Source organism: Urocampus carinirostris, chromosome 13 (assembly GCF_059441175.1).
Source record: "Urocampus carinirostris isolate Australia breed hairy pipefish chromosome 13, RoL_Ucar_1.0, whole genome shotgun sequence".
In the NCBI taxonomy this organism is placed as follows: Eukaryota; Metazoa; Chordata; class Actinopteri; order Syngnathiformes; family Syngnathidae; genus Urocampus; species Urocampus carinirostris.
Window position 1 is genome coordinate 18771650 of NC_142361.1, and position 27925 is coordinate 18799574.

Here is a 27925-nt window from a genome sequence, read left to right on the forward strand (position 1 = left end):
ATGTTGTTTAGATGTACGTTTTCTTAATATTTTAGGAATTTGTTTTATACCTGTCAACCTCCACGGCTCCATGCCCGTACACACTGTCGTATTTTCCCTTACAAAATACAAAATAATTTTACCCCATATTTTTTTTTTCTAAATGATGAAGATTGGGAAATCCCCAGGCAGCAGATGCATGCGCACAGTAGCATCAAACCGTTTGCATCGAAAAAAACTATACCAAGAAAGAGACTACCGCGGCGAATTTGTTCGTCTTGATTGATTTGCCGTTTCGTGATAGTCGGTGTATACTGGATTGTACCCATATTTGACAAATTTGCGTTTTTCCGTACAGATTTTCTTGTCCGTCGTACACATCTTAATATGCATAATAAACGTACTTAGTACGGCAAAAATGTACAGGTTGACAGAAATGTTGTTTTATGGGTGGAAATACTTACCCTTGTTTCCTATGGGAAAAAAAATTTCGGTACTCAACGAACAACCAGGAACGCATTATGGTTGAGGTCCGAGGTACCACTGTATACATATTTCTATACTCAGTTTGGCGATGTTTCTCATTGACCATTGAAAATGATGACGTGAGGATAAAGTAGCCAGCCTATTGTTGGCGAGAGGAGGTGAGACCAAAGGCTGCCACCCTGGTCATGGAAGGTCAACCGGTGGTAATGCACTGAAATTATGGTGGGAACTTCCTCTCAACTTGAAGAGGAACCTGTGATTGGAGTTAGGTAATTTTCAGTTCCATAAGGTAGGAACTGGGAAGCACTCAAGTCAAGAGTAAATATCCTAAAAAAAGGGAAACTGCTGTGGTATCGTTTTGGCCTTTACAATGGAAACATGCAGAAGCGTCGTCAACATTTGTCCGTGGCCCTACATTGACAGCACCATCTACATTGACCTTTCAAGTCCATCCATCTATCCATCATCTGCACCACTTATCCTAAGTAGGGTCGCGGGGGTGCTGGAGCCCATCCCATCTATCTGGGGGCAGTTGGCAGGGGACACCCTGAACTGGTTGCCAGCCAGTCGCAGGGCACACAGAGACAGATAACTAACTCACTTATTCAGACTTAGGACCAGTCAATTAACATGACATGCATGTTTTTGAAATGTGGGAGAAGGTTCACAGAGGATACCCACGCAAGCATGACCTCAGAACTGTGCCGCGAACGTGCTAACCACTCAGCTCCTGTGCCGGCCTCCTTTCAAGTCATAATTTGAAATTGAGCCTTTAAGCATTTATTCAAATCAGGTAGCAACCATAAAGAAGGTTGTTTTATAGGGGCACTAAAATGGTGCGGTGTGGTCAATTTGAATCTATGTACTTTGTATTCTGCCTTGAGGTTTTTAGTACTTTTTTCGTTGCACTAAAAATAGGGACATCTAGTTGTTAACTGTCAAACAGTGTCCCTTATTGTAATTAAATGAAAAACATCGTAATTATGAAATCGAGAAGGCTTCATTTGTTTGAAAAACTGAAAGCGAATGCGTTTGGTGAAGCCGTGTTGGACCTGCTCAATAACTTGCCATCTGCATCACTAATACAGTACGTGGGTAAATGGTAAATGGTCTGCATTTATATAGCGCTTTTCAAGTCAGTGAAGACCTCCCAAAGCGCTTTACAATGTGCTTCACACTTACCCATTCACACACACTCACACACCAATAGGGTGCCTGTGGAATGCATTAAAAGGGAAAGAGTGTTGAGTTTAGTGCCTCCTAGTGGTAAAAAAAAAAATTCATCAAATAAAAGAAAACGTTGATTTTATAATAATAATAATAATAATAGGGAAAAAATACATGAACTACCGTGCACCCACATTGTGTAAACTTGGATCACCAGATGGCACTGTATTGTCCACTGCAAACAAAAATCAGTGCCAAATGTGCACAGCATAGCAGCAAGATACCAGACAAATATGGCAGCGAATACTAGGTAATAATAATAATAATAATAATAATTTCCTTTGTATTGTCATTCTTTGTAACAATGTACACAGAACGAAATGTCGATACACCTGACCCGTTGTAGCGAGCCGATGCAGCCGCAGCCAACAGAGGGCGCCGCCATTTTTACCAATGTTATAAGTCTTAGGTATGACTCGGCCGAGGCGCGAACCAGCGACCGGTATATGGATAAAAGAAATATCTCAACTTATGAATGTAAATAATAACATTGGTATGATAGTTCATGTATTTTTGCCTATTCAAATCACTGTTGTCTTTTTACTGAATGAAGTTGGGTTTTTTTTACCACTAGGTGGAATTACTGTCATTTTAAGAAAAAGAGGAAGCTTGTGAAAATCCCTGGCTACATGCACACGTCATCCAACATTTTTTTTTCCCTTTCAGCTTTTTGGGGTAAATTCAAATGCTTCCAACCCATATGAAAACAAGTTGACATTTTCTTCAATAAATAAGCTTAATGGAGGGTTGGGTCTCGTAACAAATGAGCCGATTCTGCCTTTATTATGAATACTTTTATTGTTGCTAAGTATTTAACAATGTTCAGTCATGACAATGACTGCAAGAAATACATTCATCATTTTAATATATGTATGTGTCAATCTTATGTCACATAGGAACTGACAATAATTTCCAGGTTATATGTCAACAAATATGAAACCTATACAAACAAGTCATTCTATCAAAAACAAACAGTTTTGTTTACATGACAATGAACTATTGTTTTTTTTTTTTCATTTATCTTTCGAGACCACAGGCAAATGGGTAAACCGAACAATCGTACGGATGCACAAAAGATGTTTTGAATTAACCTTCTTTAATGGTCAAGTGAGTTTCACACAATGAAATTATTTGGATTCAAATGGATCATTAGGGAAGGAAAAATATAGATTTTATGCCAAGATATAAACGTCTGAGATTAAAGATTACCCTGCCAATTTTTCTTCTTTATATATTATCACATCTTTGGAATACGTGACTATTCGACTGAACAAATACCAGGGTGTGGATTATTTGATTTTGTACAAATACAAGAAAATTCAATAATTATCTCACAAATCACGAAAACACCTTTGTTATGACATACCTGGTAATTGTTAGTGTTTTCCCTGTTTTTTTAAATTTCACTATTGTTTTTCGATTATTTCAAATTGTGTACACCGTATTTTAAACTTGTTTTTTGTCAGGCCGATCTCTTATCGCCCATGTTGGCTTTAATCCGGATCGTCTCGGTCTCTGGTAGCAGACAACATCAATGTAGATTCCTAATATTGTAGCAGTATTCTACATAGTCTGTTTTGGTGCAAGTAAATAGGTGCCGCATTGTGTTTATATGGTTTCACTATTGCTTAACAACGGGAACTGCAATAATTAATAAGAGAAGGGGAGCAATAGGCTGAGTTGACAGGTATGTTATGAGATGTGTCGCTTGGAGCGCATCAGGTTGGTTCGGAGCTGAAATAGCGATCCAGTTCCAAAACGAGACCACCCAAAAACTGTATCCTGGTTTGACCGTTAGCATCTTCTCAACACACAGATACACTTTCACTATAAGTTAAAGGTAAGATTGGGCCTAAATAATTCAGACCGACCCGACCCAAGTCGTGGGTAAATAAACCCGAACCCGCTCAAACCCGATGGATTAACTTGCTTCGATAAACGAGCCCGAAATATACCCAAGGCCTAAATTTGCCGCCAAAGTAAACAAGAAGCTTTACTTCGGCCGTGCGTACTTCAGCACTGAACTGTGTGTTTCAACTGAACTATGCAGCTTGGGATTTACTTGGGGCCGAGTCCCTCAAGTCAAATGTGCACTGCAAGTGCAGCGCCTAAATGCACGGTTTGGCGTCAAAGTGTGATGTGCAGCGAACGAAGTGAAACTGAACAAAAATGGCACGTAAAAGAAAATAAAATGTTGCAGATTACAAACTGCAAACAAACCCTGAACTGGTTGCCAGCCAATCGCAGGGCACATGGGGACATACAACTCACTCGCTCATTCACACCTAGGGACAATTTGGACCGGCCAATTCACCTGAAATGCATGTTTTTGGAATGTGGGAGGAACCGGAGTGCCCGGAGGAAACCCACGCAAGCACGGGGAGAACATACACACTCCGCACAGGAAGTCCAGAGCAGGATTTGAACCCACGCAGGAGATTCCCAAGACATCACCGTCCCACACATGCGCTAACCACTGCGCCGCCGTGCTGCCCCGATCCAAATATTAACTTGAGTACAAGTAAGTTCATGCTGTGTAGATCCTCCACGAAGGGGGGCGGGTCCAGGCCCAAGATCTTACCTCTACTATAAGTCATAAAAATGCACCGCAATCATCCAATTTGGAAAATGTAAGACTCGACCCAACCTCATGTGCGTGTATTCAGATGACCAATTGAATCAAATGAATTATTAAAGTCAGAAGTCTACTGGCTCTCAACTACCACAATGAATGTAATCCACCCTACAATCACAAGTTTTTAATCACCACTGAAGAAGGGAAGTTGTGGCGCCCTCTTCTGGACGGTGTCAGGCCTCGTACTGGGCAGAGCGCCTCCGCTGATTCCAGATGTCGTCACGATGTTCCGGGCGACAAAAGAGGCGAGATGAACGCACAAGACGCTCTCGTTGTTCTGCCGACGGAGGCGCACGCAGCGAGGGGCTGGCGTTGCCGTGGGGACTGCTCGATAGCTGACATCCCGCTGATCTGGAAGAACAATCACAAAATTGAAGACATTTACCAACCAAATTACAGCATTTTGACCAGTTTGTGTCAGCGAGGCACAGTCAGATTTCCAGATAAATGAACCTACAGCTTATTCATATTTTGATTGGCTGAGCAAAAAGGGCTATTTAAAAATTGTAGTATATAAAAAAACCTTTGATTTTCTTCTTAAGAAGTTTATTCTCTTTTTAATATTGGACACTGGTAAAACAGATTGCATAGGATCAATGTTCCCTGTAATCCGCAACGGTTCTGAGCGTCCATGCAAAGGTGACCAAATCATTATCAAACATGTCCAAAACTTGAACCAAATTACACTTTGCTGAGTTTCTGGCATTTCTAAATTATTTTTCCCGTTTTAATGAATTGACTAATGTATCTTTGGAAATGGTGTATTGCCTAAAAACGTCAGTTTACATAAGATTTCCATTTTTTAAAAGTATCTTTTGTTCCATAATACTAACATGTTTGATGATTGATTTAGTCATTTGCATAATACCCGGAGATGGCTGGGATGGGCTCCAGCCCCCCCGCGACCCTAATGAGGATAAGCGGTACGGCTGATGAGATGAGGCTGATGAGAACTGTATTTAATCACACCTTTTAGTGGAAGTAAAATGTTGGCAACAAGATTGACTTGATATAGTCGCAAATTATTTGAGTGGAACACAAGACCAAGCAAAGGAACCCCCAAAACCCCTTTTTTTCTGGAATTGTTCTTCATTTTCCCAGTTTTTCTACCTTATTTAGATGCCATTTTTTCTTATTTTGCTTATTTTTCTTAGATTTTACTTATTTTTTCTTGTTTTTCTTTTGGTCTCTATTTTCTTTTTTTCATTTGTTTCTTTCTTTTTTCTGAGCTCGTTGCTTCTGTTCTTGCTTTTTTTTTTCTTATTTTCATCCAGATTTTTACTTATTTTTTTAATTGTTTTCTTCTTATTTTATTGTCTCTAATTTAGGTTTTTTTTCTGAGCTTTTTACTTCTTTTCTCTTTTCCTTTTTTTTCTTTTGTTGCTTTTTCTTAACCCGTACTTATTTTTCATTCAGGTATTTTTTCTGTTTTGCTTTATCCCCCTTTATATTTTGTGTGCATAATGTTACATAACATTTGTGAATACATGGACTAAAGCAACAAAAAGAAATTGAGTCGCTTTGGAGCCGAAAGCTGGCTTTTTGCTAGTGAGCCGAGCTGAAAGAACCGGTTCTCGGTAAACTTTACTCAACTTCGTGCAACTTTGACTTTGACTTCAAAGTACCACATTCAAAACACACCGCCTGTCACGGTTGCCGTGGTGCCCAATTGGCCCGCCCGTCTGTGTCACGGTTGCCATGGTGCCAACAACCCGACCCGTGTGGTGCCAGCTGCTGCTCGTTGAAAGATTGACTTTCCGTTTGTATAAATCCCAGCGCTCTCTTGCTTCAGGGTCTGCCCGTCAAACGAACTTCTGCCCCACAAGACCTGGGTTCTGACTCGATTTTGTTTTCCTGTGGTATCTCCAGTCCGGTATTGTTCCCGTTTATTGTTGTCCTCTTTAATTTCGGGTTCCAGTTTAGTTTCGGTCTGTTTTTGTCCTGTTTATTATTTTCTCCAGTTTTTTGTTCCCGTCTAGTTTATTCTGTTAATTTTTGATATCCTGATCCGTTATCTATCCTGTCTGTCACTTCCTGTCCGGTATCGACCCCATCTGTCCGTTATCAACTCGGGCAATTGGAATCGGTCTCTGGCTTCCGGTGTTTCCACGCCAGACCAGCTACCTAACGTGCATGACTCCCCATTTCCCGTAAAATAAAGGCTTGTGTGAGAATGTCACGCAATTGGGTCCTGTAGCTGTTCTGGTTCTGACGCCGCCAAGGGAACACGTGGTGTTCTATCTGCATGCACTGTAATTTTGGATGAGTTTGCCACTGAATCTGCAAATTCCAGCCCTGATTTTTATACCTTGGATGGATTTTCTTGTTCTCGGATGTGTTCTGGGCAGTGCAAGTATCTTAGAGGGAACATTACATAGGGTGCCAATGTATTTGGACTATTATGCACTGTTTGGATCATTGTCTCTGTCAGCCAATAATGCTGGTGTTTTTTTTTTATTTCTACACCCTTTACGCTGATTTGTTTTTTGTAACCTAGGTGATTTAAAAAAGGAAGTGCTAAAGGGAGGACCTTTTGGAACAGGTTTGAATTTCTTATGAGGGTTGGGTTCTCTCCTTTTCTCCTTGTAGGTTCAAAATCTATTGATGTCTTCTCAACTATAAGCATACCACATAAGTTATAAATTAAGTCTATACACTGCTACTTTTGAATAAAAGCATCAATAATATGTAAGAAAGCCTCCATCATGAAGTCCATTCAAGGAGAAAATAAAATACTAGATGGCTTAACTTTCTGTTAGCTTGCTAATACTATCTCTAGTTCTTTTGTTTGGGCTGAGGTGTGTGCTAAAACAGAATCCTTAGTTTCACTAGCACCATCTACTATGAGACAAGAGTATTAATAGAATCCGACAGCGCTTGTTTTCAGCCAATCAGAACGTGAGGCAGATGACAGTCCGGCCCCTTTTGTATCAAGTCAAGTCATGTTTATTTGTATAGCCCTTAATCACAGAGTCTCAAAGGGCTGCACAGATCAAAGACTTGAAAACTACAGACTATTGTGACACCATCCCCTGATCTAAAACCTACATGAGAGCAAATAATACACATATATTGTCAACATAAAATACAGGTTATTCATATGCTATAGAATAGAAGTGTGTTTTAAGCTATCACAGACAATGCTTGGCATGCTAAAAGCTTAACGATCAACTCAACTTGCAGAGGATGGATGAAAACCAAAACGAGGTTATTTGTTCTACAGTGTTTTATTTCTATTGCCCTATACTTTTGGGTCGGTTAGTTGTCCGTGAGAGAAGTTGGCAAGTTACTGCTGCCGCTTTACTTGCACTTACTCGGAGTACATCACCGCACCCTCGTTAGCATATGACAAAAACAAATACAAGAAAGGTGGTGTTTCGTAATTAAAGTAAAACTTGGATATTCAATTCATGATCAAGTATATCATATGTATAAAGCTCCTGATAAAATTGCCGTATGTTCCTCGCATGGGACTCGAAACAAATGGAAATGACCCCACTCGTTTCATAAATTTGATATACTGTATCAGTCATTGTATATCCTCCTATATAGAATTATCTCTCACAAATCTAAATCCATTTTTATGTTTAGTTGCAGTGTCTGAAACTCATGACAAAAAAGTTACCGGACACAGGGCAGGCAACTTTTCAGAGTTCCATAAAGTTGCCTGCCCCATTTTTCACAACTTAAAACACAATAAGACGACCAAAGTATTAATGATTGATAATCTGAATATATAACAGAACAACACTTTAAAATTAAGTTTATTATAAATCTACTCATAACATTCATTAAATGTATATGACATTGCTGTTTTCCATCTGCCATTAGTATCTACCTGTATTTACTCATATTCATTGATGCGATGTTTGCGTTGTGTCGTCTGCTACAAGCCACGTGAACTCGTCTTTCCACGATGCTTTGAATGTACGTTTACCTGTTGTAGCGTCATACATTTTGTTAGTTTCTTTTGAATCTTTCTTCTGGGGCTGAGGTTTTGGCTTGATTCCTAACTACTTATTAACTTTTCTTGTGTTCTCTGTGCGTCTACTTTGGAAAATGGTATGCAAATGCACGACCTTAAAACGCTCAGGTAAGTCCGGAAGTTATTCGTTGCAGGCTTCTGATTGGCTGCCGAGGATGCAAATTACCAAAGGAACTTAAATTCTGAAATTTCCAAACCAAGAAATGATACGTGTATGCTATAAGGAATAGCGACTAAAGATTCGCCCGCTGTTATTTTGGCCGCCCGATTTATGATACATGGATACCGTAACTATGGTGGGTGTGGCTTAGCGCTCTCTGTCGGATTTACCAATTGCATGCTTCACTCGCCATCTGCTAATTGTATTAATAATATTCATAATATCCTGTGAACATACAGCAAAAAAGAAATGCCCCAAACTGTGAAGTAAAATGCAAAATAACTATATACAAGTATAAATATTTAATACATTTTGAATATTATTTTTCCATAAGGACAGGTGATAACAAAGCCTCACCTGCCTCTCCTAAATGCATGTCACTGGTCACCGCATATAAAGTGATGATTCAATGATTTATTAGTTTATACCCCCCCTTATTATTTATAACTTCTTTCATAATAATTATTTAACGTCTTCTTTATTTAGTTGTAAGTATTTGACCTATTTATTCTTTTTTAATTATTTAGCTCCTGTATTATCTCAGCTGTGTTTTATTTTGTAGCAAAAAAATAGCCTTATACAATATCAGTTCCTGTTAATTTTACATGACTGTATATTTCCATAACTGCACGACCCTCTTTTTGATCTCGCAGATGCTCGAACTTTTAACTTTAGCGAATTTGTCCTAGTTGTCCTGATGAACTGCTGATTGTTGGATTGTGCACTGTTGCAGTCACCTGCTCTTGGTGATTCTTCGAGGTTTGTCACGATTGGTCGCCGGCAACTGCCGCCGCTGAGGAAAAAGAGCGTGCATTGAATTAAGATTGCTGACAGACGGCAAATTGCTGTGAGGGCCGCCATTCGGGTACCTGGTAGTCCTCCAAAAGGGTCTCGGCAAGCGCGATGCGTCTCAGCAGGTTCTCAATGAAGAGCTGGATTCGGACCTTCCCGCTAGTCTCCTGACGAGCTGCTGTATCTAGAAACTTTTGGATGCTCAACACCTGTCTGCCAACACAACCAGGATGAATGCGTTCCAAAAATATTTGATTTGTTACCCGCGTGTGGCAGTCAGTCATAAAATCATAGATCGGGTAACAGTACATTAGATTTTAACCATTTGTTGAAATGATTGTTGAAATATTTCTTACAGTAAATTGCATTGAGGTTCATGTCTGGTGTGGCACAGTCGGATTTTTAAAAATAATTAACCAACGTTATAAAAAATTTGATTGGCAAAAAAAAAACATGTACTGAGGCATATAATTATAGATTTATTGTTTTACCAGGTGGGTTGAAAGTAAAATATTTTATCTTGTAAGTATGTATTAACAATGCCCAACCAAGTTCAAAGAGCCTTTGTTTCCACCACACCTATCTGCTTTTATCTTACTTGTTTGGGGCGGAACAAACCCCCAAAAATAAGAAAAGTTTATTTTAGTACTTCTAAGAAATGCCATGTTATTGCATGTAAATCATGTGTTACCCTGTCACCATCTCCTCGCTTAGTTATGATTGCAGCCTCAAGTTTTCAAATGCCGCACTTCACTTTTAACCTTTACATGTGTCATGATTACTGATGCGAGGCACCTGTGCCCGCTCCTTTGGCGCCAACTGCCTGGGACTCTGATTGGCTCCCTGTCACTATTTAAACCCCCGTCTTTCTGTCACCGGTTGTCAGTCCGTCTGCGAACCTCAGCTTACGCTAGGCAAGCTTTTCGACCCTGACTCACTCCTGTTTTGGCTCCCGTCTGTTTCCCGGCTCCAACTCATTTTCTGATGTCCACCACGTTTTTTGCTCTCCTGTCCCTACTGACCTGTTTTTTCCGCTCCCGACACCGCTCCCCACAGAAGTACCACTTCTGTGTTCAGAGCAACCTGCTCTCCGCGACCAGCGATCACCGGATCGTGTGTGCAATCCTTTCCCTTCTTCCCAATAAAACTGAGAGAACGTACGCAAGTGGGTCCTGTCTCTGTTCTGGTCTTGACAAAATGAAGTATATGTGCTGCTCCTTTTGAGTAGCATTAGCAATAATAGATAACTAATCATGGGAAAAAGGTCCATACTATAAAAAAATATATACTGGACAACTTAATTTGCTGTTAGCTTCCTAATACTATCACTAATTTAATTGTTTGTAGCTGAGGTGTGCACCAAATCAGAACCTTTGGTCTTACTATCGCCCTTTGCCATGAGGCAAGATAATTGCGTGCCTCACTCTGTATCCCCAGATGCTTAGCACAGTAATACATTAGACACTACTCCTTTTGATTTACAGCATAAAAATAAAGATAAATCCCGTGATTAAAAAAGAAATAATGGATTTTCTGTTTCCTTAATAATACGATCACTAATTTAATTATTCGGGGTTATGGTGTGCTCCAAACAGGAATCCTTGTTCTCATTATTACCCACTGCCAAGAGGCAATATAATTATGTGTCCCACTCTGCTTCAACAGAAGCCCAGCACAGTAATACATACAGTAATACTAATTGTATTAATAATATTCAGAATAAACATTTTTAAAAATTCAGCGATTTTGAAAGAGAAAATTCAGATTTTGTGAACCTACTAGAGAAAGAACTTTGAGACTGAATAAATATGACCATTTCATATATTTTTAATTTTCTAAGTCCATGAAAACAGGCGAGGCACAGCCTAGCCAGCCTCCCCGAACTGCACGTCAGATTTCTTAGACTAAAAGTTGTAAGAATATATATATATATATATATATATATATATATATATATGATATTATACCCAGTGATTCCTGCATAGGTTCAAATCCAGCTCCAGACTTCCTGTGCGGAGTTTGTATGTTCTCCCCGTGCTTGCGTGGGTTTCCTCCGGGCACTCCGGTTTCCTCCCACATTCCAAAAACATGCATTTCAGGTGAATTGGCCGGTCCAAATTGTCCCTAGGTGTGAATGAGCGAGTGAGTTGTCTGTCCCCGTGTGCCCTGCGATTGGCTGGCAACCAGTTCAGGGTGTCCCCTGCCCACTGCCCGATGATTGCTGGGATGGGCTCCAGCACCCCCGCGACCCTACTGAGGATAAGCGGTGCAGCTAATGAGATGAGATGAGATACCCAGTGATACCACTTCATACGGAATTAATTTGTTCCAGGATTGTGTCAGTATTTTAAATTGCTCGCGTAACAACTGAATTTTCCTCGTATGAAATCATTGAAAACGTATTTATTCCTGGGTTGCCAACAGCATCCAAGTTAATTCTAAACAGCTATAAAGCAGATCTAACTCGATTCATATTCCTCCACTATAGCTAAGTGGGCCGGCTTTGTGTAGAAAACTCCCGGGCTGTAAAAAGGGCCCATTCTGGCCCTGACTGTATGTATAAGCATTTCTTGATTACCTTTCACGTCGCTCCAGCTCATTTTCAGAGGCGTTGATCTGCTCCTTGAGTGCAGCGATGACCACAACGGCGGCATCCACCTGCCGGCTGAGCGAGCGCTCTTTCTCCGCCACTTCCCGCCTCTCTCGTGACAAATGCTGCGAGTGGGCTCGCTCGCACAGTAGCCGCGTGTCGGCCTGCGCCAGTTCCGTCCTCACCCGTGACAGCCTGTGTTGCAGGACGTCGGCCGTGCCCCACAAAACGCCGCGTCCTGCAGCCAAGGGATGAGCGTGAAATTGTGGGGGCTCACTGATGGTGTGAAAAATTTTGAAGGAGCGTCTTTGGCAGGGGTCAGAAACCTTGTTGCCAAATATTTAGACTTTTTTCTATAGTGGGAGCCACAACATACATTTTAAGACAAAACTCAAGAAATCTGCTAAACCTCATCTCTAGACACAAGCCATTTATTTCTCTGTGTGGCGTTTAATGACTTTGTACAATATATGAAACTATAATCATGTCAGAGCCTGTGTCTCACCAAAAGGAAGGAACTCGGAAGCAATCAGAAAAAAAAACAATATATATATATATATATATATATATATATATATATATATATATATATATATATATATATATATATATATATATACATACACTGGAGCCATATCTCCCTAGTGGGAGGTGGATAGTCTAGAACACATTCACGATTTTGATTCTTTCTAGGAGATTGATATTGAGGAGAGGATTCCCAGCCCCCCTTGCTCAACCCAAATGATGTGTTGCAACATCTAGTTGGGAGTCAGTAGGTGGCCAAAACCCCCTAATGCCGAGCACCAAGCAGGGAGGCAATGGATACCAATGTTTTAAGTGTTAGGTATAACCTGGCCAAGGCTCGAACCAGCAACCTCGCAGGCTCGGCATGGGGAGCAAGGTGGCTTTGTTGCGGTCTTAAGTGCAGTGCAAAAAGCAGAAAAGTCCTCACCAAGCAGATCTGTGTTCCAGTCGGGGTCCATGTGGAGATCCTGGCCCAGTTGTAAACCTCCGTGATGACCTAGTGGCCTGTCCGAATTCAGTTCCTCGTCCGTCTCACTGTCTTTGACGTCCTGGTCCTCGGTCTTGTCATCATGCATTCGCGTTCCCACACTGCGCGTCCTCCTCCTGGAGATCAGGAAGTGCGCGGGGTCCCTGCCATCGCTTAGCGAGCGCCGCATGCCACGAGTCACCAGCAGGGCGGCGTCCTGGGGCGAGCCTGCCGGGAGCTTGCCTGTGATGCTAAAGCCAGCGTACTCTCGAGGATACCCTCCGCGGACATCTGGGCTGCAATAGTTCAGCTGTCGGCAACCGTCATGGAAGGAACTGGAGTCTCCGGAACAAAACTTTTGCTGCATGACTGGCGGCTGCTGGAAGATTGAGAAGTGAGATTAGAGCCTGCTTTTAGATAGATAGATAGATAGATAGATAGATACTTTATTCATCCCCGAAGGGAAATTCTCATTTCCAGCAGCATCCCTGAGCTGAGAACAATACAATAATAAAGCAAAAAGAATACAATACAATACTATTGTACTGGGATTCATACTGTCTTCCCGTTTTAACTATACATAATACATACAGCATAACATGCAAATTGCTTTAAATTGTATTTACATGTTATTTTTACTACTCACTTGATTTTCAAAGTAATGGCAAGTATTTTAGTCATCTTGTTGACATTGTTATACAGTATTAGTGTTTTTGTTACATTGCTACTTTTTTGGTTTGACTCTTTAGATCCTCTTTCTGAATCAGTTGTTTAGTAGAATTTTGTTTTTTGCAGTGTTAAAGTTTTTTTTTTTTTACATTGTATTGTTTACAGTAGTTGCACTACCTGACTTTAGTTTCAAAATAATGTGCTACAGAAGGTATTCTAGTTGTCATGTATGTATATACACACATATATATATATATATATATATATATATATATATATACATATATATATATACATATATATATATATATACATATATATATTGCTCCTTTTTTTGGTTTGAATCATTTGAATTTTATTCTGAAATTGGTGCTTTATGATTATGTTTTATTCTTTTAAAGTTTATGTTATATATTTAATAAAAGATTAAAAAAAATTAGGGCCTAAAGTCTTTATGCTGTGTTTATCGTAATTATAAGTTAATGCCAGATGGGTCAATTAATAAATGATCATGACATTTTAATACCATATTCATTTTGGGATAGAATCGATACTTAAATTCCAAGTATCGCTCACCCCTATGAATCGGACATTCCCTTCCTCTATCACAGAATTTCCAAATCTTGCCGACGTGGGATGTATCAGAGACGGGCAGGAGGAGGAGTACAGGAAATTGATTCAGGACTTTGTCCGATGGAGCGGCGCAAACCACCTGCACCTAAACACCACCAAGACCAGAGAGATGGTGGTGGACTTCAGGAGAACCAGAACTCACCCGGTTCCTGTAACCATCAAGGGACAATGTGTAGAATTTGTCCAGACCTACAAATACCTGGGTGTGCAGCTGGACAACAAACTGGACTGGACTGCCAACACAGAAGCTCTATGTAGGAAAGGGCAAAGCCGACTTTACTTCCTCAGAAGGCTGGCCTCCTTCAACATCTGCAAAAAGCTCCTGAAAATATTCTATGAGACAGTAGTGGCAAGCGCCCTCTTCTATGTGGCAGCGTGTTGGGGAGGCAGCGTCAAGAAGAAGGATACCTCTTGTCTCAATAAACTGGCTAGGAAAGCGAGCTCTGTTGTGGGCAAAGAGCTGGACAGCCTGACAACAGTAGCTGAGAGACGAGCACTGAAAAAGCTGAGGTCAATCATGGACAATCCATCGCATCCACTACACAGCATTATCTCCAGACAGAAGAGCAGTTTCAGCGACAGACTGCTGTCACTGTCTTGTACTACGGACAGACTGAAGAGATCTTTTCTTCCTCATGCCATGAGGCTCTTTAACTCCACCCGGCAGAGTAAAGGCCCACATTAAACCACACCACCTACATTGGATATTACCGAATCTTACTGCAATATGTATTCTGTGTAGCACTATTTAGTTACTCTATATAACACACTACAGTGGGCATTTGCACGTCACACTGGGTATTTGTATATTGCATTCTTTTGGCTTTATTATTGTACTGTTCTCAGCTCAGGGATGCTGCTGGAAATGTGAATTTCCCTTCGGGGATGAATAAAGTATCTATCTATCTATCTATCTATCTATCTATCTAAATCTCTTTAGAGCGAAGAAGACTTTTTTCATTCCAAAAAATCTCAAGGCACACAGCATCGAAAATGTTTGCAACTTAATTCCCGGCACCAGTTTAATTTTTTTAAGGCTAAATTATCATGTTGCCTTGATTAACATTACCTGTGTAGGGATTTTCCTAGCTTTAGTTTTGAAAATCGTTAGGATTGAAACAAATTATTCTTGACTGCAATCAGTAAACTAATTTGCCTCTAGGTGTTGCTGGTGCTCCACTATAAATCTTTTCTTTCTTTGAAGGATGCTAGAATTTCCTACACTAATAGAATTAAATTATGTAATTACTGGAGTTCTTTGAGTTCTGAAATGAATTACTATCTATCTATCTATCTATCTATCTACCTTGGTCATATCCCTCAAGTCTCTGCACCATACAACACAGTCGGCACAATCACACTCTCATACAGTCCCCTCTTAACATTTATACTCATACTCTTGTTGCTCATCACTCTCCTCAGAGCACCCAAAACCTTTCTTCCTTGATTAGCTCTGTGCAATACCTCACACTCCATTCCACCAACTGCAGCCACATCACAACCCAAGTACCTAAAGCTGAAATGAATTACTAATCCCAAGAAAATGGGATCAATGAACGTGGGCAATTGAAATAGCACACACACAATTTATTAACACAGAGAATCAATGATAAAAAAAGGAGGGGGAGGCACCGTAGATTATCGGAGTTTTCGACAGCTGAAAGTAACTAGCACAAAAACAACGATTTCTGCTATAACGCTTGTCAATTTGGGGAGATTCCCTTGAACAGAAAAAACGCTAATTCCCAAGAATAAAGAAACATGGTGTTCAATTTGAAACCGTCCTCTTACTTGCTGTTGCGAAGAGATTTGGTCTTGTGCTCCGGTTGATAACAACGCATGGCACAAGTGCTAAACTCAAAGCCGCAGTGCAGGCCCGCATGGCCATGCCACGCAGCCATCATGCGAGGCAGTAGAAAAGAGAAAGGGCTATCGATCAGTACCTCTTTTTATATTGGCCAGGGACGCTTGAACAGGTCATGACTCTATGGGCGTAGTCTTAGATATCTGATACTCACATTATCGGGTAATGGTTTTGAAGTTGCTAAACTTGTTAGAAAGCCAAAGAAGTGTGAAATTTGCGTGATGTTCTTTACTTGAGAATGCCCCTCCAATCGACATAAATACGTATTGTGAGAACATTGTTTTATTAATACATAGCCTTGGATGTTTTAATTACATTCAAAACTTCATGATTTCAGATTTCATTATGGTACATGGTAAATTGGTACATTCTGGAATTGTCCAAAAGGGGACACAGTCGTTCCATCCATTCCAAAGTTCTGAGTTACTTGGAGGTCAATTTTGTGCTGGGCTTATTTGCTCTACAACAGTAATCCCTTGCTTATCATGAGGTTTATGTTCCAAAAAAGAACTTGTGATAGGTAAAATCCGTGAAGTTGGAACCTTTATTTTTATATTATTGTTATTATTATACATTTAAACACTTTATCACGCATGGAAACAAAATAAGAATAAAGCCCTTTAACAGGCTCAAGCATTTCTTTGACAAATACTGTAAAAAAGTTTTTTAATTTATTCATTTTTTACAAATCACTACCGTACTATCAAAAAATAATAATAGGGGGAGACAGTTTAGCCAATCAAAATGCAGAACACAGTGCACAACGCAAAACCGTGAAGTAGCGAAATCGCAAATGTAAACCACGATACAGCGAGAGATTACTGTATACAGTTTTTCTTATTTGTGTATCTGCCTGTTGAGGTAATACTGTTTAATAGCTTTAGTGAATAAAGTTGCTGTAATTTTGGATTGTGCTATATTTAAACTTGTTTTTCAAGTTATACTTTGTTTTTATCTTGTTTTTTAAAAAAAGTCAAATTAATGTGAGTAGTAGTCGTCATAAAATAAGAATATAATAATTAAAATCAGGAAGAGTTTTTGTCGGGCAACCTTCCTGCCCGAGAGGGTGCCAACTTGGGGGGAGTGGTTGGCTAGCGTCCACCTGCACCTAATTATGTCTTCACACCGGCACTACTTAACTTTTCCAGCTCTGCATATTGGTTGGTCATTTTTAAAGGAGTTGATTTTTTTAATTATTTTTTTTGCAGACGAATCCTAAACAGCTTCTTTGAGCAAAATACGTTATTTAATATATTAGCCTGTACAATTTTATGAGCAGAAAATTTGTATATAAAAAGAAAAAAATGGTAATCTGCTGCCACCTTCTGATTTGGATGAATGTTAAAGTTACTTATATGATCACTGGAAGAAAGCAAAGAAACTGAATAATGGTGTGTTTTTAGCAATGATAAAATTACTCATTTTCCTGTGCAACAGTAGACATGGTCTTGCGGCACACTGGTTAAAAATCCCTGCTGTATTACGCCTGAATCAAATGATCAGTGATCGAGAAGTGGAAGATCTAAGACGAGCTGGCAGTGCTAGAATAGAACACCTCTGTGCTACAAGTCTGCACAATTTCCAAGGCATTGCTCTTCATGTTTTGCTAATACATCAAAAGAGAATACACTACATGGCCTGATAAATTCCAGACAGTCAAATAATAAAAGCCCCAGTGGTTAATATTTGACCATTAGATGGCACTGTAGTGTTTAATGTGAACAAAAACCAGTGCACAGCGTAGGAGCATGTTTCCAACAAACATGGCGGTGACCTTAGGTAGGGATTCCACTATGTAATAGAATATTTTTTTAAAATAACAATTAACATTGGTATGACAGCTCAAGGCAGCGCGGTGGAGCAGTGGTTACCGCGTGTGCATGACAGTTCTGAGGTCATGAGATTGAACATCCTGTGTGGAGTTTGCATGTTCTCCCCGTGCTTGCATGGGTTTCCTCCGGGCACTCCGGTTTCCTCCCACATTCCCAAAAACATGCATGTCAGGTTAATTGGCCAGTCCAAATTGTCCCTAGGTGGGAATGAGCGAGTGAATTGTCCGTCTCTGTGTGCCCTTCGACTGTCTGGCAACCGATTCGGGGTGTCCCCTGCCCACTGCCCGAAGATAGCTGTAATGGGCTCCAGTACCCCCGCGACCCTACTGAGGATAAGCGGTGCAGACAATGGCTGGATGGATGATAGCTCAGGTATTTTTTCTTGGTATTCAAATCAATGTTGTTTTTTTAGTGAAAAAAGTTTTTTGTGCCACTGGGAGGCTCTAAATATTACACACTGTCCCTTTAAATTCAAGGTCCTGCTAAGGTTATTGCAAGACACAAAGAATTCCCTCTTATTCCAACATATACGCGGGCTGTGGAACACTGAGGCTGCATGGTCAGTGATCGACTACTAACTCTGTGTTCTATGTACACAATAATGTGTTCATTTGTACTGGCAATTTTAATCTGACCTTTTCTTATAAAGGAAATGAATTATCGAGGAACACGGAGCTGTGCAGTGCCCAGTTTTTGGAAATTGGAATCTCACCATAGATTTTTTATCACGTGATTGATAAAGTTCAGGTAATTTTATTTCATTTAATTGGTCCCCTATAACCCAGTTACAAAAAAATTAGACCCAATCGTAGAATGCTACAATGTCATCAAACAGATGGCTATCATGTCCTTTTTTGGCTGAATAGAAGGAGATTTGATTTATGCATCCACAAACACTTTTATTTGAATTAGTATCACAAATATTCAACTGATATCATGCAAGGGAAAAAGGCATGCATCCTAAATGTCATTTAACAATACAGCAACAGCTTCGCGTAAACGTGACGTCATAAAATAGATAAATGAATCAAAAAAGGGTCTAAACGACATTCCAGAAAACCGTGCGTAACCGATTATTCTAGTAACAGCTATTACTAACTGGTTCACTAACTCCGATCAGATAATCGCTTATAACGGGGAAAAACTGAGTCGTGCTTACCCTTACCTGCCGCGCACGCGCGCTCGCTCACGTGTCACGACTCGGCGCGTGCCGGCGGAGGTATGAACGCGCTTGAGTCCACGTGATGTCCATCAAGGCGACGGACAACGGTGTGGCGCGATGCTTCCGGCTTTCAAAGTACAAGACTTCCGGTGGGACTCAACTACTGTACGTATTTAAAGGGGGCGGCGGCGTTTGAAAACTCAAGGCTGCAATCGTGACTTTAAGCCAGGCGATGGCGGCAGAGTAACACATGATTTGCGTGCAAGTACTGTACATGTACATGACATTTCTTAGACGCACTCGAAAACTCTTATTTTTTTTCCTTTTTTGGGGGTGTTTGTTCTGCCCCGAACAGGCTTGATAAAAGTAAGATAAAAACAGATATGAGCAATTGAAAATGAAGCACGAGGGCTTCTTGAACTCTGTTGGATATTGTGAACACATACCTATTAGAGATAATATTTAACTTCCAACTTTGTAAGGACAGCTTAAACTACGCGCCCTACCTTAAACTCCTATTTTCAGAAAACCCAACTATTGTACCTCTTTTTATGCTCTGTTATTTGTTGCCTGCCCTGCAGCGGTGAAAGGTACAATTAAATCTAAAAAATTGAGTTTATTCAGTTGGATTTTCCAAGGCAGTGGTTCACAACCTTTTCTATACCAAGGATTGCACACACGATCCGGTGATCGCTGGTCGCGGAGAGCAGGTTGCTCTGAACACAGAAATGGTACTTCTGTGGCGAGCGGTGTCGGGAGCGGAAAAAACAGGTCAGTAGGGACAGGAGAGCAAAAAACGTGGTGGACATCAGAAAATGAGTTGGAGCCGGGAAACAGACGGGAGCCAAAACAGGAGTGAGTCAGGGTCGAAAAGCTTGCCTAGCGTAAGCTGAGGTTCGCAGACGGACTGACAACCGGTGACAGAAAGACAGGGATTTAAATAGTAACAGGGAGCCAATCAGAGTCCGAGGTAGTTGGCGCCAAAGGAGCGGGCACAGGTGCCTCGCATCAGTAATCATGACACATGTAAAGGTTAAAAGTGAAGTGCGGCATTTGAAAACTTGAGGCTGCAATCATAACTAAGCAAGGAGATGGTGACAGGGTAACACATGATTTACATGTAATAAAATGGCATTTCTTAGAAGTGCTAAAATAAACTTTTCATTGTTCATATTTTTGGGGGTTTGTTCCGCCCCAAACAAGTAAGATAAAAGCAGATAGGTGTGGTGGGAACAAAGGCTCTTTGAACTCAGTTGTGCATTGTTAATACATACTTACAAGATAAAATATTTTACTATCAACCCACCAGGTAAAACAATAAATCTATAATTATTTGCCTCAGTACATGTTTTTTTTTTTTGCCAATCAAATTTTTTATAACGTAGGTTAATTATTTTTTTAAATCTGACTGATACACACCAGACATGAACCTAAATGCAATTTACTGTAAGAATTTTTTCAACAATCATTTCAACAAATGGTTAAAATCTAATGTACTGTTACCCGATCTATGATTTTATGACTGACTGCCACACGCGGGTAACAAATCAAATATTTTTGGAACGCATTCATCCTGGTTGTGTTGGCAGACAGGTGCTGAGCATCCAAAAGTTTCTAGATACAGCAGCCCGTCAGGAGACTAGCGGGAAGGTCCGAATCCAGCCCTTCATTGAGAACCTGCTGAGACGCATCGCGCTTGCCGAGACCCTTTTGGAGGACTACCAGGTACCCGAATGGCGGCCCTCACAGCAATTTGCCGTCTGTCAGCAATCTTAATTCAATGCACGCTCTTTTTCCTCAGCGGCGGCAGTTGCCGGCGACCAATCGTGACAAACCTCGAAGAATCACCAAGAGCAGGTGACTGCAACGGTGCACAATCCAACAATCAGCAGTTCATCAGGACAACTAGGACAAATTCGCTAAAGTTAAAAGTTCGAGCATCTGCGAGATCAAAACCAGGGTCGTGCAGTTATGGAAATATAAAGTCATGTAAAATGAACAGGAACTGATATTGTATAAGGTTATTTTTTTGCTACAAAATAAAACACAGCTGAGATAATACAGGAGCTAAATAATTAAAAAAGAATAAATAGGTCAAATACTTACAACTAAATAAAGAAGACGTTAAATAATTATTATGAAAGAAGTTATAAATAATAAGGGGGGTATAAACTAATAAATCATTGAATCATCACTTTATATGCGGTGACCGGTGACATGCATTTAGGAGAGGCAGGTGAGAGCTTGGTTATCACCTGTCCTTATGGAAAAATAATACTCAAAATGTATTAAATATTTATACTTGTATATAGTTATTTTGCATTTGACTTCACAGTTTGGGGCATTTATTTTTGCTGAATGTTCACAGGATATTATAAATATTATTAATACAATTAGCAGATGGCGAGTGAAGCATGCAATTGGTAAATCCGACAGAGAGCGCTAAGCCACACCCACCATAGTTACGGTATCCATGTATCATAAATCGGGCGGCCAAAATAACAGCGAGCGAATCTTTAGTCGCTATTCCTGATAGCATATCCGTATCATTTCTTGGTTTGGAAATTTCTGAATTTAAGTTCGTTTGGTAATTTGCATACTCGGCAGCCAATCAGAAGCCTGCAACGAACAACTTTGTGCTTCCGGACTTTCCTGAGCGTTTTAATGTCGTGCATTTGCATACCATTTTCCAAAGTTTTTTTTTTTTTTTCAGTGTAGAGGCACTGCTCCTCCGCAGTGAGAGGAGACATATGAGGTGGCTCGGAATTGCTTTTTAAATGGAGTAATTGCAGATGTTTTGATCCCTTGCAAAGATTGTGTGGCTAGATTTTTTATTTTAGGAAATTGTTGGGATATTTTTCCGAGGCTCACTCAATTGGCCGTGCGCGTGCGAAGGGAATTCCCTTCCGCGGAGTCCTGCCATGGCCGGGCGTTATGCCAACGGGCGGAGACATAATTGCGTGCGATTCTTATTCAAAGATGTAGGAATGTCAAGACTTGATTTTATGAACAAGTTTCTTGATAAAATTCTGAAGTTTAAAATGGAGGACTTGCATTGCGTCATAAACTTGACTTCTGGCAAGGGCTTTGATGTAAGTTTTGTAACGGCGGCTCTTTATCAAGAGTTTTGGAATCGTTTTGAGGGGGTGAGGCCCCAGTTTTCTGGTTTTATAGTGGAGAAGCTGTCTGATAATGCCAACAAGATAGTTATTGTCAGGATGTTTAATGAAATGGTGAATGCTGAGGACATATGTTTTTTGTTGAGTAGATATTGCTTGATAAAAGGACCGGCTATGAAGGTGAGGGATGAGAAAGGCGTTTGGAATTGTGCCTGGAGGATACCCATCCAGCAATTGCAAGATCCTCAGGGCTTTCAGGGACTGAAACAGCTCCCGTCGACTATATTCCTGGGGGAAAACCGTGGCTTTGTCCACTATCAAGGTCAACCGAAACTCTGTCGCAAATGTGGTGAGCATGGACATCTAGCTGAGGTATGTGATCGAGTTTTTTGTGGAAAGTGCAGGACAATTGGACATTCCTTTGAAGAATGCACCAATAGCAGAAAATGTAATCTCTGTGGAGAAACGAACCACCTCTATAGGAACTGCCAAAAGTCGTTTGCTAACAAGTTGAAAGCTAGGAAGGCAGTTAACAAAGACAACAAAGACAATGAAATGATGTCAGAAGACAATGAAATGATGTCAGAAACCATAGATAATGAAATTAATATATGCAACAAAGACAATGAAATGAAAAAAGACAACAAAAACAATGAAATGACTAAAGTTATGGAAATGCAAAATGAAAATGAACAAGAAATTAATAAATTTATGGAAATACCCAATAAAGATGAACAGAAAATGAATAAAGTTATGGAAATACCTAATGAAGATGAACAAGAAATGCACAAAGAAAATGAACAAGACAAACAAATTGAAAATACACTTCAAACCTCTGTAGGAGAGACCAAAGAATCAAATTTGAGTCAGGAAGGAACTGGAAATTCTAATTCGACTTTTCATCAAATACCTGAATTTGGACAAGACAAACAAATAGAAAAGACAACACATATTAATCAGGAAGGGCCTGGAAGACAGTCCAAAATAACAAAATTTTTTACTACGCCACTACCGGAATTTGAAAAAACAAAAAAATTGAAAAGGTGAACGACTCTCCAAAAACCCCTACAGGCACTGGAAAGAGGGGTAAAAGTAAGACAAAATTGGGGGTGGTGAAAACACCGGAAACAAAGGGAAGAGATTTAGAAGAAAGCCGATTGCCGATAAAAAAGCCCACAAGGGAACTGTATGAAGTTGAGATGGAGGAAGTCGGGGAGGGAAAAAATCTGCCCCTTTGTGGGCAGGGAAGTAAAAGACCCCTTGATAGGTCCTCTGGCTCACCCCCTAACCCAGAAAAAAGGGGAAGACCTGGAACCACCGACAGAGAGTTGGAGGATTCCAGAGTTTTCCCCGGTGAGTCTCCAAATGAAGTACTACTCTTAAGTGATATGTCTGACACAGGTGACACTCTTGATGATCACCAAAGAATGGACTCAGATCCCCCGGTTTTGTCTAACTAGTTTAAATACTTTAACCACAATTATGAACATTACATTCTCTACTATCAATGTGAGAAGTGTGAGATCAAAGATTAAGGCTCACAGTGTTTTATCGTTCTTAAAAACTATCAGAACAGATGTGTTTTTACTACAAGAATGCTGCATCCCCTTTCTAAAAAATTATAAACAGTGGGAAGAGATTTGGCCATATCCTTCATTTTGGAGTGGCTCGAATGAAAACCGTAACGATGGGGTAGCCATTTTAATAAACAACCCTCAACTCATCATAAAGGGGAGTACTGTGATGAGAGAAGGACGCGCAATCTTAGCAAAACTTTCTTATATAGGGAATGATTTTAACCTAATTAACATATACGGCCATGCCGACAGACATCTCAGGTACGAACTTTTAGAGGACATCCAGTCGCATATGCTAGGCCATCAACCACTAATCGTGGGAGGAGATTTTAATTGCATCCTAAGTCGGAAGGATAGAAAGAGGACCGATGAGGAGTTTAAAGTAGATAAAACATCAACTTTATTACAAGACATGTGCCGGACATTTAAACTGGTGGACTGTTTTAAATCCATACATCCAGGAGAAGAGGGCTTCACCTGGTTCAGTAGTGACAATGCCAGAGCCTCTCGAATAGACTACATATTTACAAGGGGTTTAGCACAGAGTGATGCAAGATTAATTCCTGTTTTTTTTTCGGATCACTTGCTATTGTCCTGCTCTCTCTCATTCTCTTCAGGTATGACTGTTGGGAAGGGTTTGTGGAAGTTAAACTGCTCTTTGCTGGAGGATGAGGCTATAGTCACACAATACAGAGAGCTTTACAAAGACTGGCAGACCCTTCAAGACTCGTATGATTCACGAGCAGAATGGTGGGAAGTGACAAAGAAACGAACACAGACCTTTTTTAAAAATGCAGGGAAAAACAAGAAACTTAAAGAGATGAAACGCATGTCGGGTCTACAAAGAAGACTCCAACGCTATTTCATCCTAACAGAAAAGGGGATGGACTTTAATGATGAAATCAAAGAGACCAAACAAGAACTAAACGCTTTGGCGGAAATAAAGAGTAAAGGCATCATAATAAGAAGCAGAGAAAGAGAAATAGAAGAAGGGGAAAAATGTACACGCTACTTTTTAAAAAAAATTATGAGCAAAAATGAGGGGCTTTTTAAACTTCAAAACGAAAACGGGCAAATAACAAAGGAAAGTAGTGAAATAACCAGATTGGTCGAAGACTACTACAAAAAATTATTTGAAAAGAAAGAAACACATGAGAATGAAATGGGGCATGTATTGGATCATATTTCAAGATCAGTGCGTCAAGACCCCTTTTTAACGTCAGACTTTACCCAAGAACAACTGAATGATTGCATAAAAGCTATGAAAAAAGGCAAATCACCTGGGGAGGACGGACTCAACCTCGAATTTTACCGGACTTTTTGGGATATTTTAGCACCAGATCTGATTACGATTTTTAACGAATTTTCCAGTCGAGACAATATGCCAGACAGTTTCAGAATAGGGATAGTTACTCTATTGCACAAAAAAGGAGACAAAATTGACTTAAAAAACTGGCGACCTATAACACTTTTAAATGTGGACTGTAAAATTTTCAGCAAGCTTCTAGCGACACGAATGTCTGTAGTCTTGGGAGACTTGGTTGATCCAGACCAAACCTGTGCCATTGTGGGAAGGAAGATCAACGACAGTCTCATGCTGATCCGTGACACCATTTGTTATGCGAGAGACAGAAACATGCGACTAGCGGTCCTAAACCTAGACTTTGAAAAAGCCTTTGATCGAATCTCGCACCAATACCTCTTCAGGGTATTGCAAAAATGTGGTTTTCCCCAAAAATACATCAAGTGGGTAGGACTGCTATACCGAGACATCTTCAGCAAATTCATGATTAACGGGAATTTATCGGAAGCAATCGAGGTCAACTGCGGTGTACGTCAAGGTTGCCCTATGTCTCCGCTTCTCTATGTTCTTTGCATTGAACCTTTGGCACAAATGTTAAGAAAAGATAGATTTGTCGAAGGGATCAATATCCCAGGAAGTGGGGGACAAATTATCAAGTGTGTTTTGTACATGGATGATTTTAATATTTTATGTACTGACCGCGCATCTGTTGGAAGAGCCCTTGACTTGACTGACCTGTTTGGAAGGGCGTCTGGGTCAAGGCTAAATAGAGAAAAATCACAAGTAAAGTTTTATGGAATGTGGAAAGAGACAGAAAAGGCAGGACTCCCGCTGACGGTATTAAAGACAGACCAGAAAATCCTAGGGATAAAATTCAATGCGGATGGAGGAGGCGAGACCAACTGGGATGACATGACAAGGAAAGTTAAGCAAAGACTTGTTTTTTGGTCACTGAGAAAACTGACAATAGAGGGGAAGGTCCTTATCATCAAAGCGATCATCCTACCAATGCTTTTGTCAATCAGTTTAGTTTTTATGCCCAAAAGAAACGTGCTATTACAACTGGACCGAGCCATCTTTCGCTTTGTCTGGGGATCAAAGTGGGAAAGGATAAAAAGAGATACAATGAAAAAGAAAAAGGAAAAAGGGGGAAAAGGAGTACCTGACCTCCAGCTTTTCCTGGGAAGCAAATATGTCTCTCTCCACTTCCAAAACGCTGTGGGCCCACCCAACAACCCGAAAAGTCAAGCAATGACCCGGTTTTGGATGGGCTCATATTTGCGGAAGCTAAAGCTTGTACCAAACAATCGTTTGATTCCAGTTTCATTTAACTTGCCACCAACACATCTCTTTATTAGGGATTTTTTAAAGAAGTTTGATTTGGAAAAACAAGAATGTCACAATTTACAAAACCACAGGGCCCTTATTGCTATTGTGCAAGAGCGAGCAACAGTAAGCCCTGTGCGGGGGCTTGCGTTTGGCGAACCTACAACGGTTTGGAGAAACGTGAATCATCCTGCCCTCCCAAACAGACTAAGAGACTTGTCATGGATGGTGGCTCATGAAGTTCTCCCAGTCAGAGCCGTAATGCACCACCGAGGTATGTCGGCGACTTCGACGTGCCCTTGACCTGGCTGTGGCGCCCAGGAATCGGTGAGGCACCTTTTTTGTGAGTGCAGCGCTGCCGAGGTCTTGTGGACAATGGCCGACCAACTAGGAAAGTTCCCGGACTTGCCAGCAGGGGAGGTCCCTGATGTACAGTACGTGCTTTACGGGGTGAGTCGGTCGATGAGGTCTCAGAACGACTTTGCCAGGGACTGGCTCACTCTCGCAGCCATCAAGGACGCCATCTGGACCTCCAGAAACCTGTTGGTATGGAGGTGCAGGCAGATCCCCCCCGTGGCTGTGCTACAAATAGCTGCGGATACCATACAATCTGCGAGCGGCGGGGCTAGGACGCAGCCATAAAGAAGACTCGTCTGCACCCACCTAGAGGTGGGAACCGGAACTACACTGTGGGAGTCCCGGCAGCAACGGGAGATATACTGTGGAAGTCCCGGCAGCAACGGCCTGAGAGGACCCACTGTGGGAGTCCCGACAGCAACGGAAGCTACACTGTGGGAGTCCCGGCAGCAACGGCCTGGAGAAGACCCACACAGAGGACTGTAAGAGTGCTGCTTGGGAGGGTGGGATGGCAGAGCTACGCCCTTGCACAATAGTATTGCCTTTTACACGCTGGTTAACTACTGTTAAAAGAAAATAACTCTGAAATTGTTTAATTGATGTCGGTTTTGTTTTTGCTGCTGTTGGTGTCGGTGGATTTTTTCAGACCAAGGACAATCAACTTTGGCCTGGACGGATCTATTGACACTAACAAAGATGTTATATAATGAAATTGTGAATATGCTTGATTGCTATTGAGATTTTCGAGAAAGGTTGTTCAAACCTCACATTGTGTTTGTTGTTAAAATCGTCATATTGGAATATAATATTGTGAATATGCTTGATTGCTGTTGTGTTGGTCATAATTGTTTTCTGTTGTTGGTGATCTATTGACACTAACAAAGATGTCATATAATGAAATTGTGAATATGTTTGATTGCTAATAGGATTTTCGAGAAGGGTTGTTCAAATCCTCACTACAGTATGTGTTTGCTGGTAATAACATCATATTGGAACATAATATTATGAATGTGCTTGATTGCTGTTGTGATTGTCATGATTGTTTTATTTTAATATTAGTGTCAATAAATTTGTTCAAACCAAAAAAATCCAAGGTCATAAAAGATCAAACTATATTTGATCTCTCCTATTGGAATATAATATTGTGAATGTGCTTAATTGCTGTTGAGATTGTCATGATTGTTTTCTGTTATTAGTGTCAATAAATTTGTTCAAACCATTTTCCAAAGTAAGACGCA

At 40.5% G+C, this 27925-nt stretch overlaps 1 protein-coding gene across 4 annotated transcripts; it reads right to left on the bottom strand.

Annotated features, from left to right (window-relative positions):
- Window positions 1-2476: 2476 nt before the first annotated feature.
- On the bottom strand, window positions 2477-19133 carry znf365 (zinc finger protein 365). 4 transcript variants are annotated; one of them, XM_088351759.1, is made up of 6 exons: window positions 19003-19133; window positions 12807-13224; window positions 11843-12092; window positions 9342-9477; window positions 9210-9265; window positions 2477-4678 (listed from the first exon to the last, which is right to left on the bottom strand). In XM_088351759.1, the coding sequence occupies exons 2-6, from the start codon at window positions 13210-13212 to the stop codon at window positions 4501-4503; spliced, it is 1026 nt and encodes a 341-aa protein (XP_088207885.1). In that variant the 5' UTR covers window positions 13213-13224; window positions 19003-19133; the 3' UTR covers window positions 2477-4500. The 4 variants fall into 4 exon arrangements, with proteins under 4 accessions (XP_088207885.1, XP_088207887.1, XP_088207886.1 ...); XM_088351761.1 differs by having other exon boundaries at window positions 12807-13221; window positions 19003-19125; XM_088351760.1 differs by having other exon boundaries at window positions 19009-19109.
- Between the last annotated feature and the right edge of the window lie 8792 nt (window positions 19134-27925).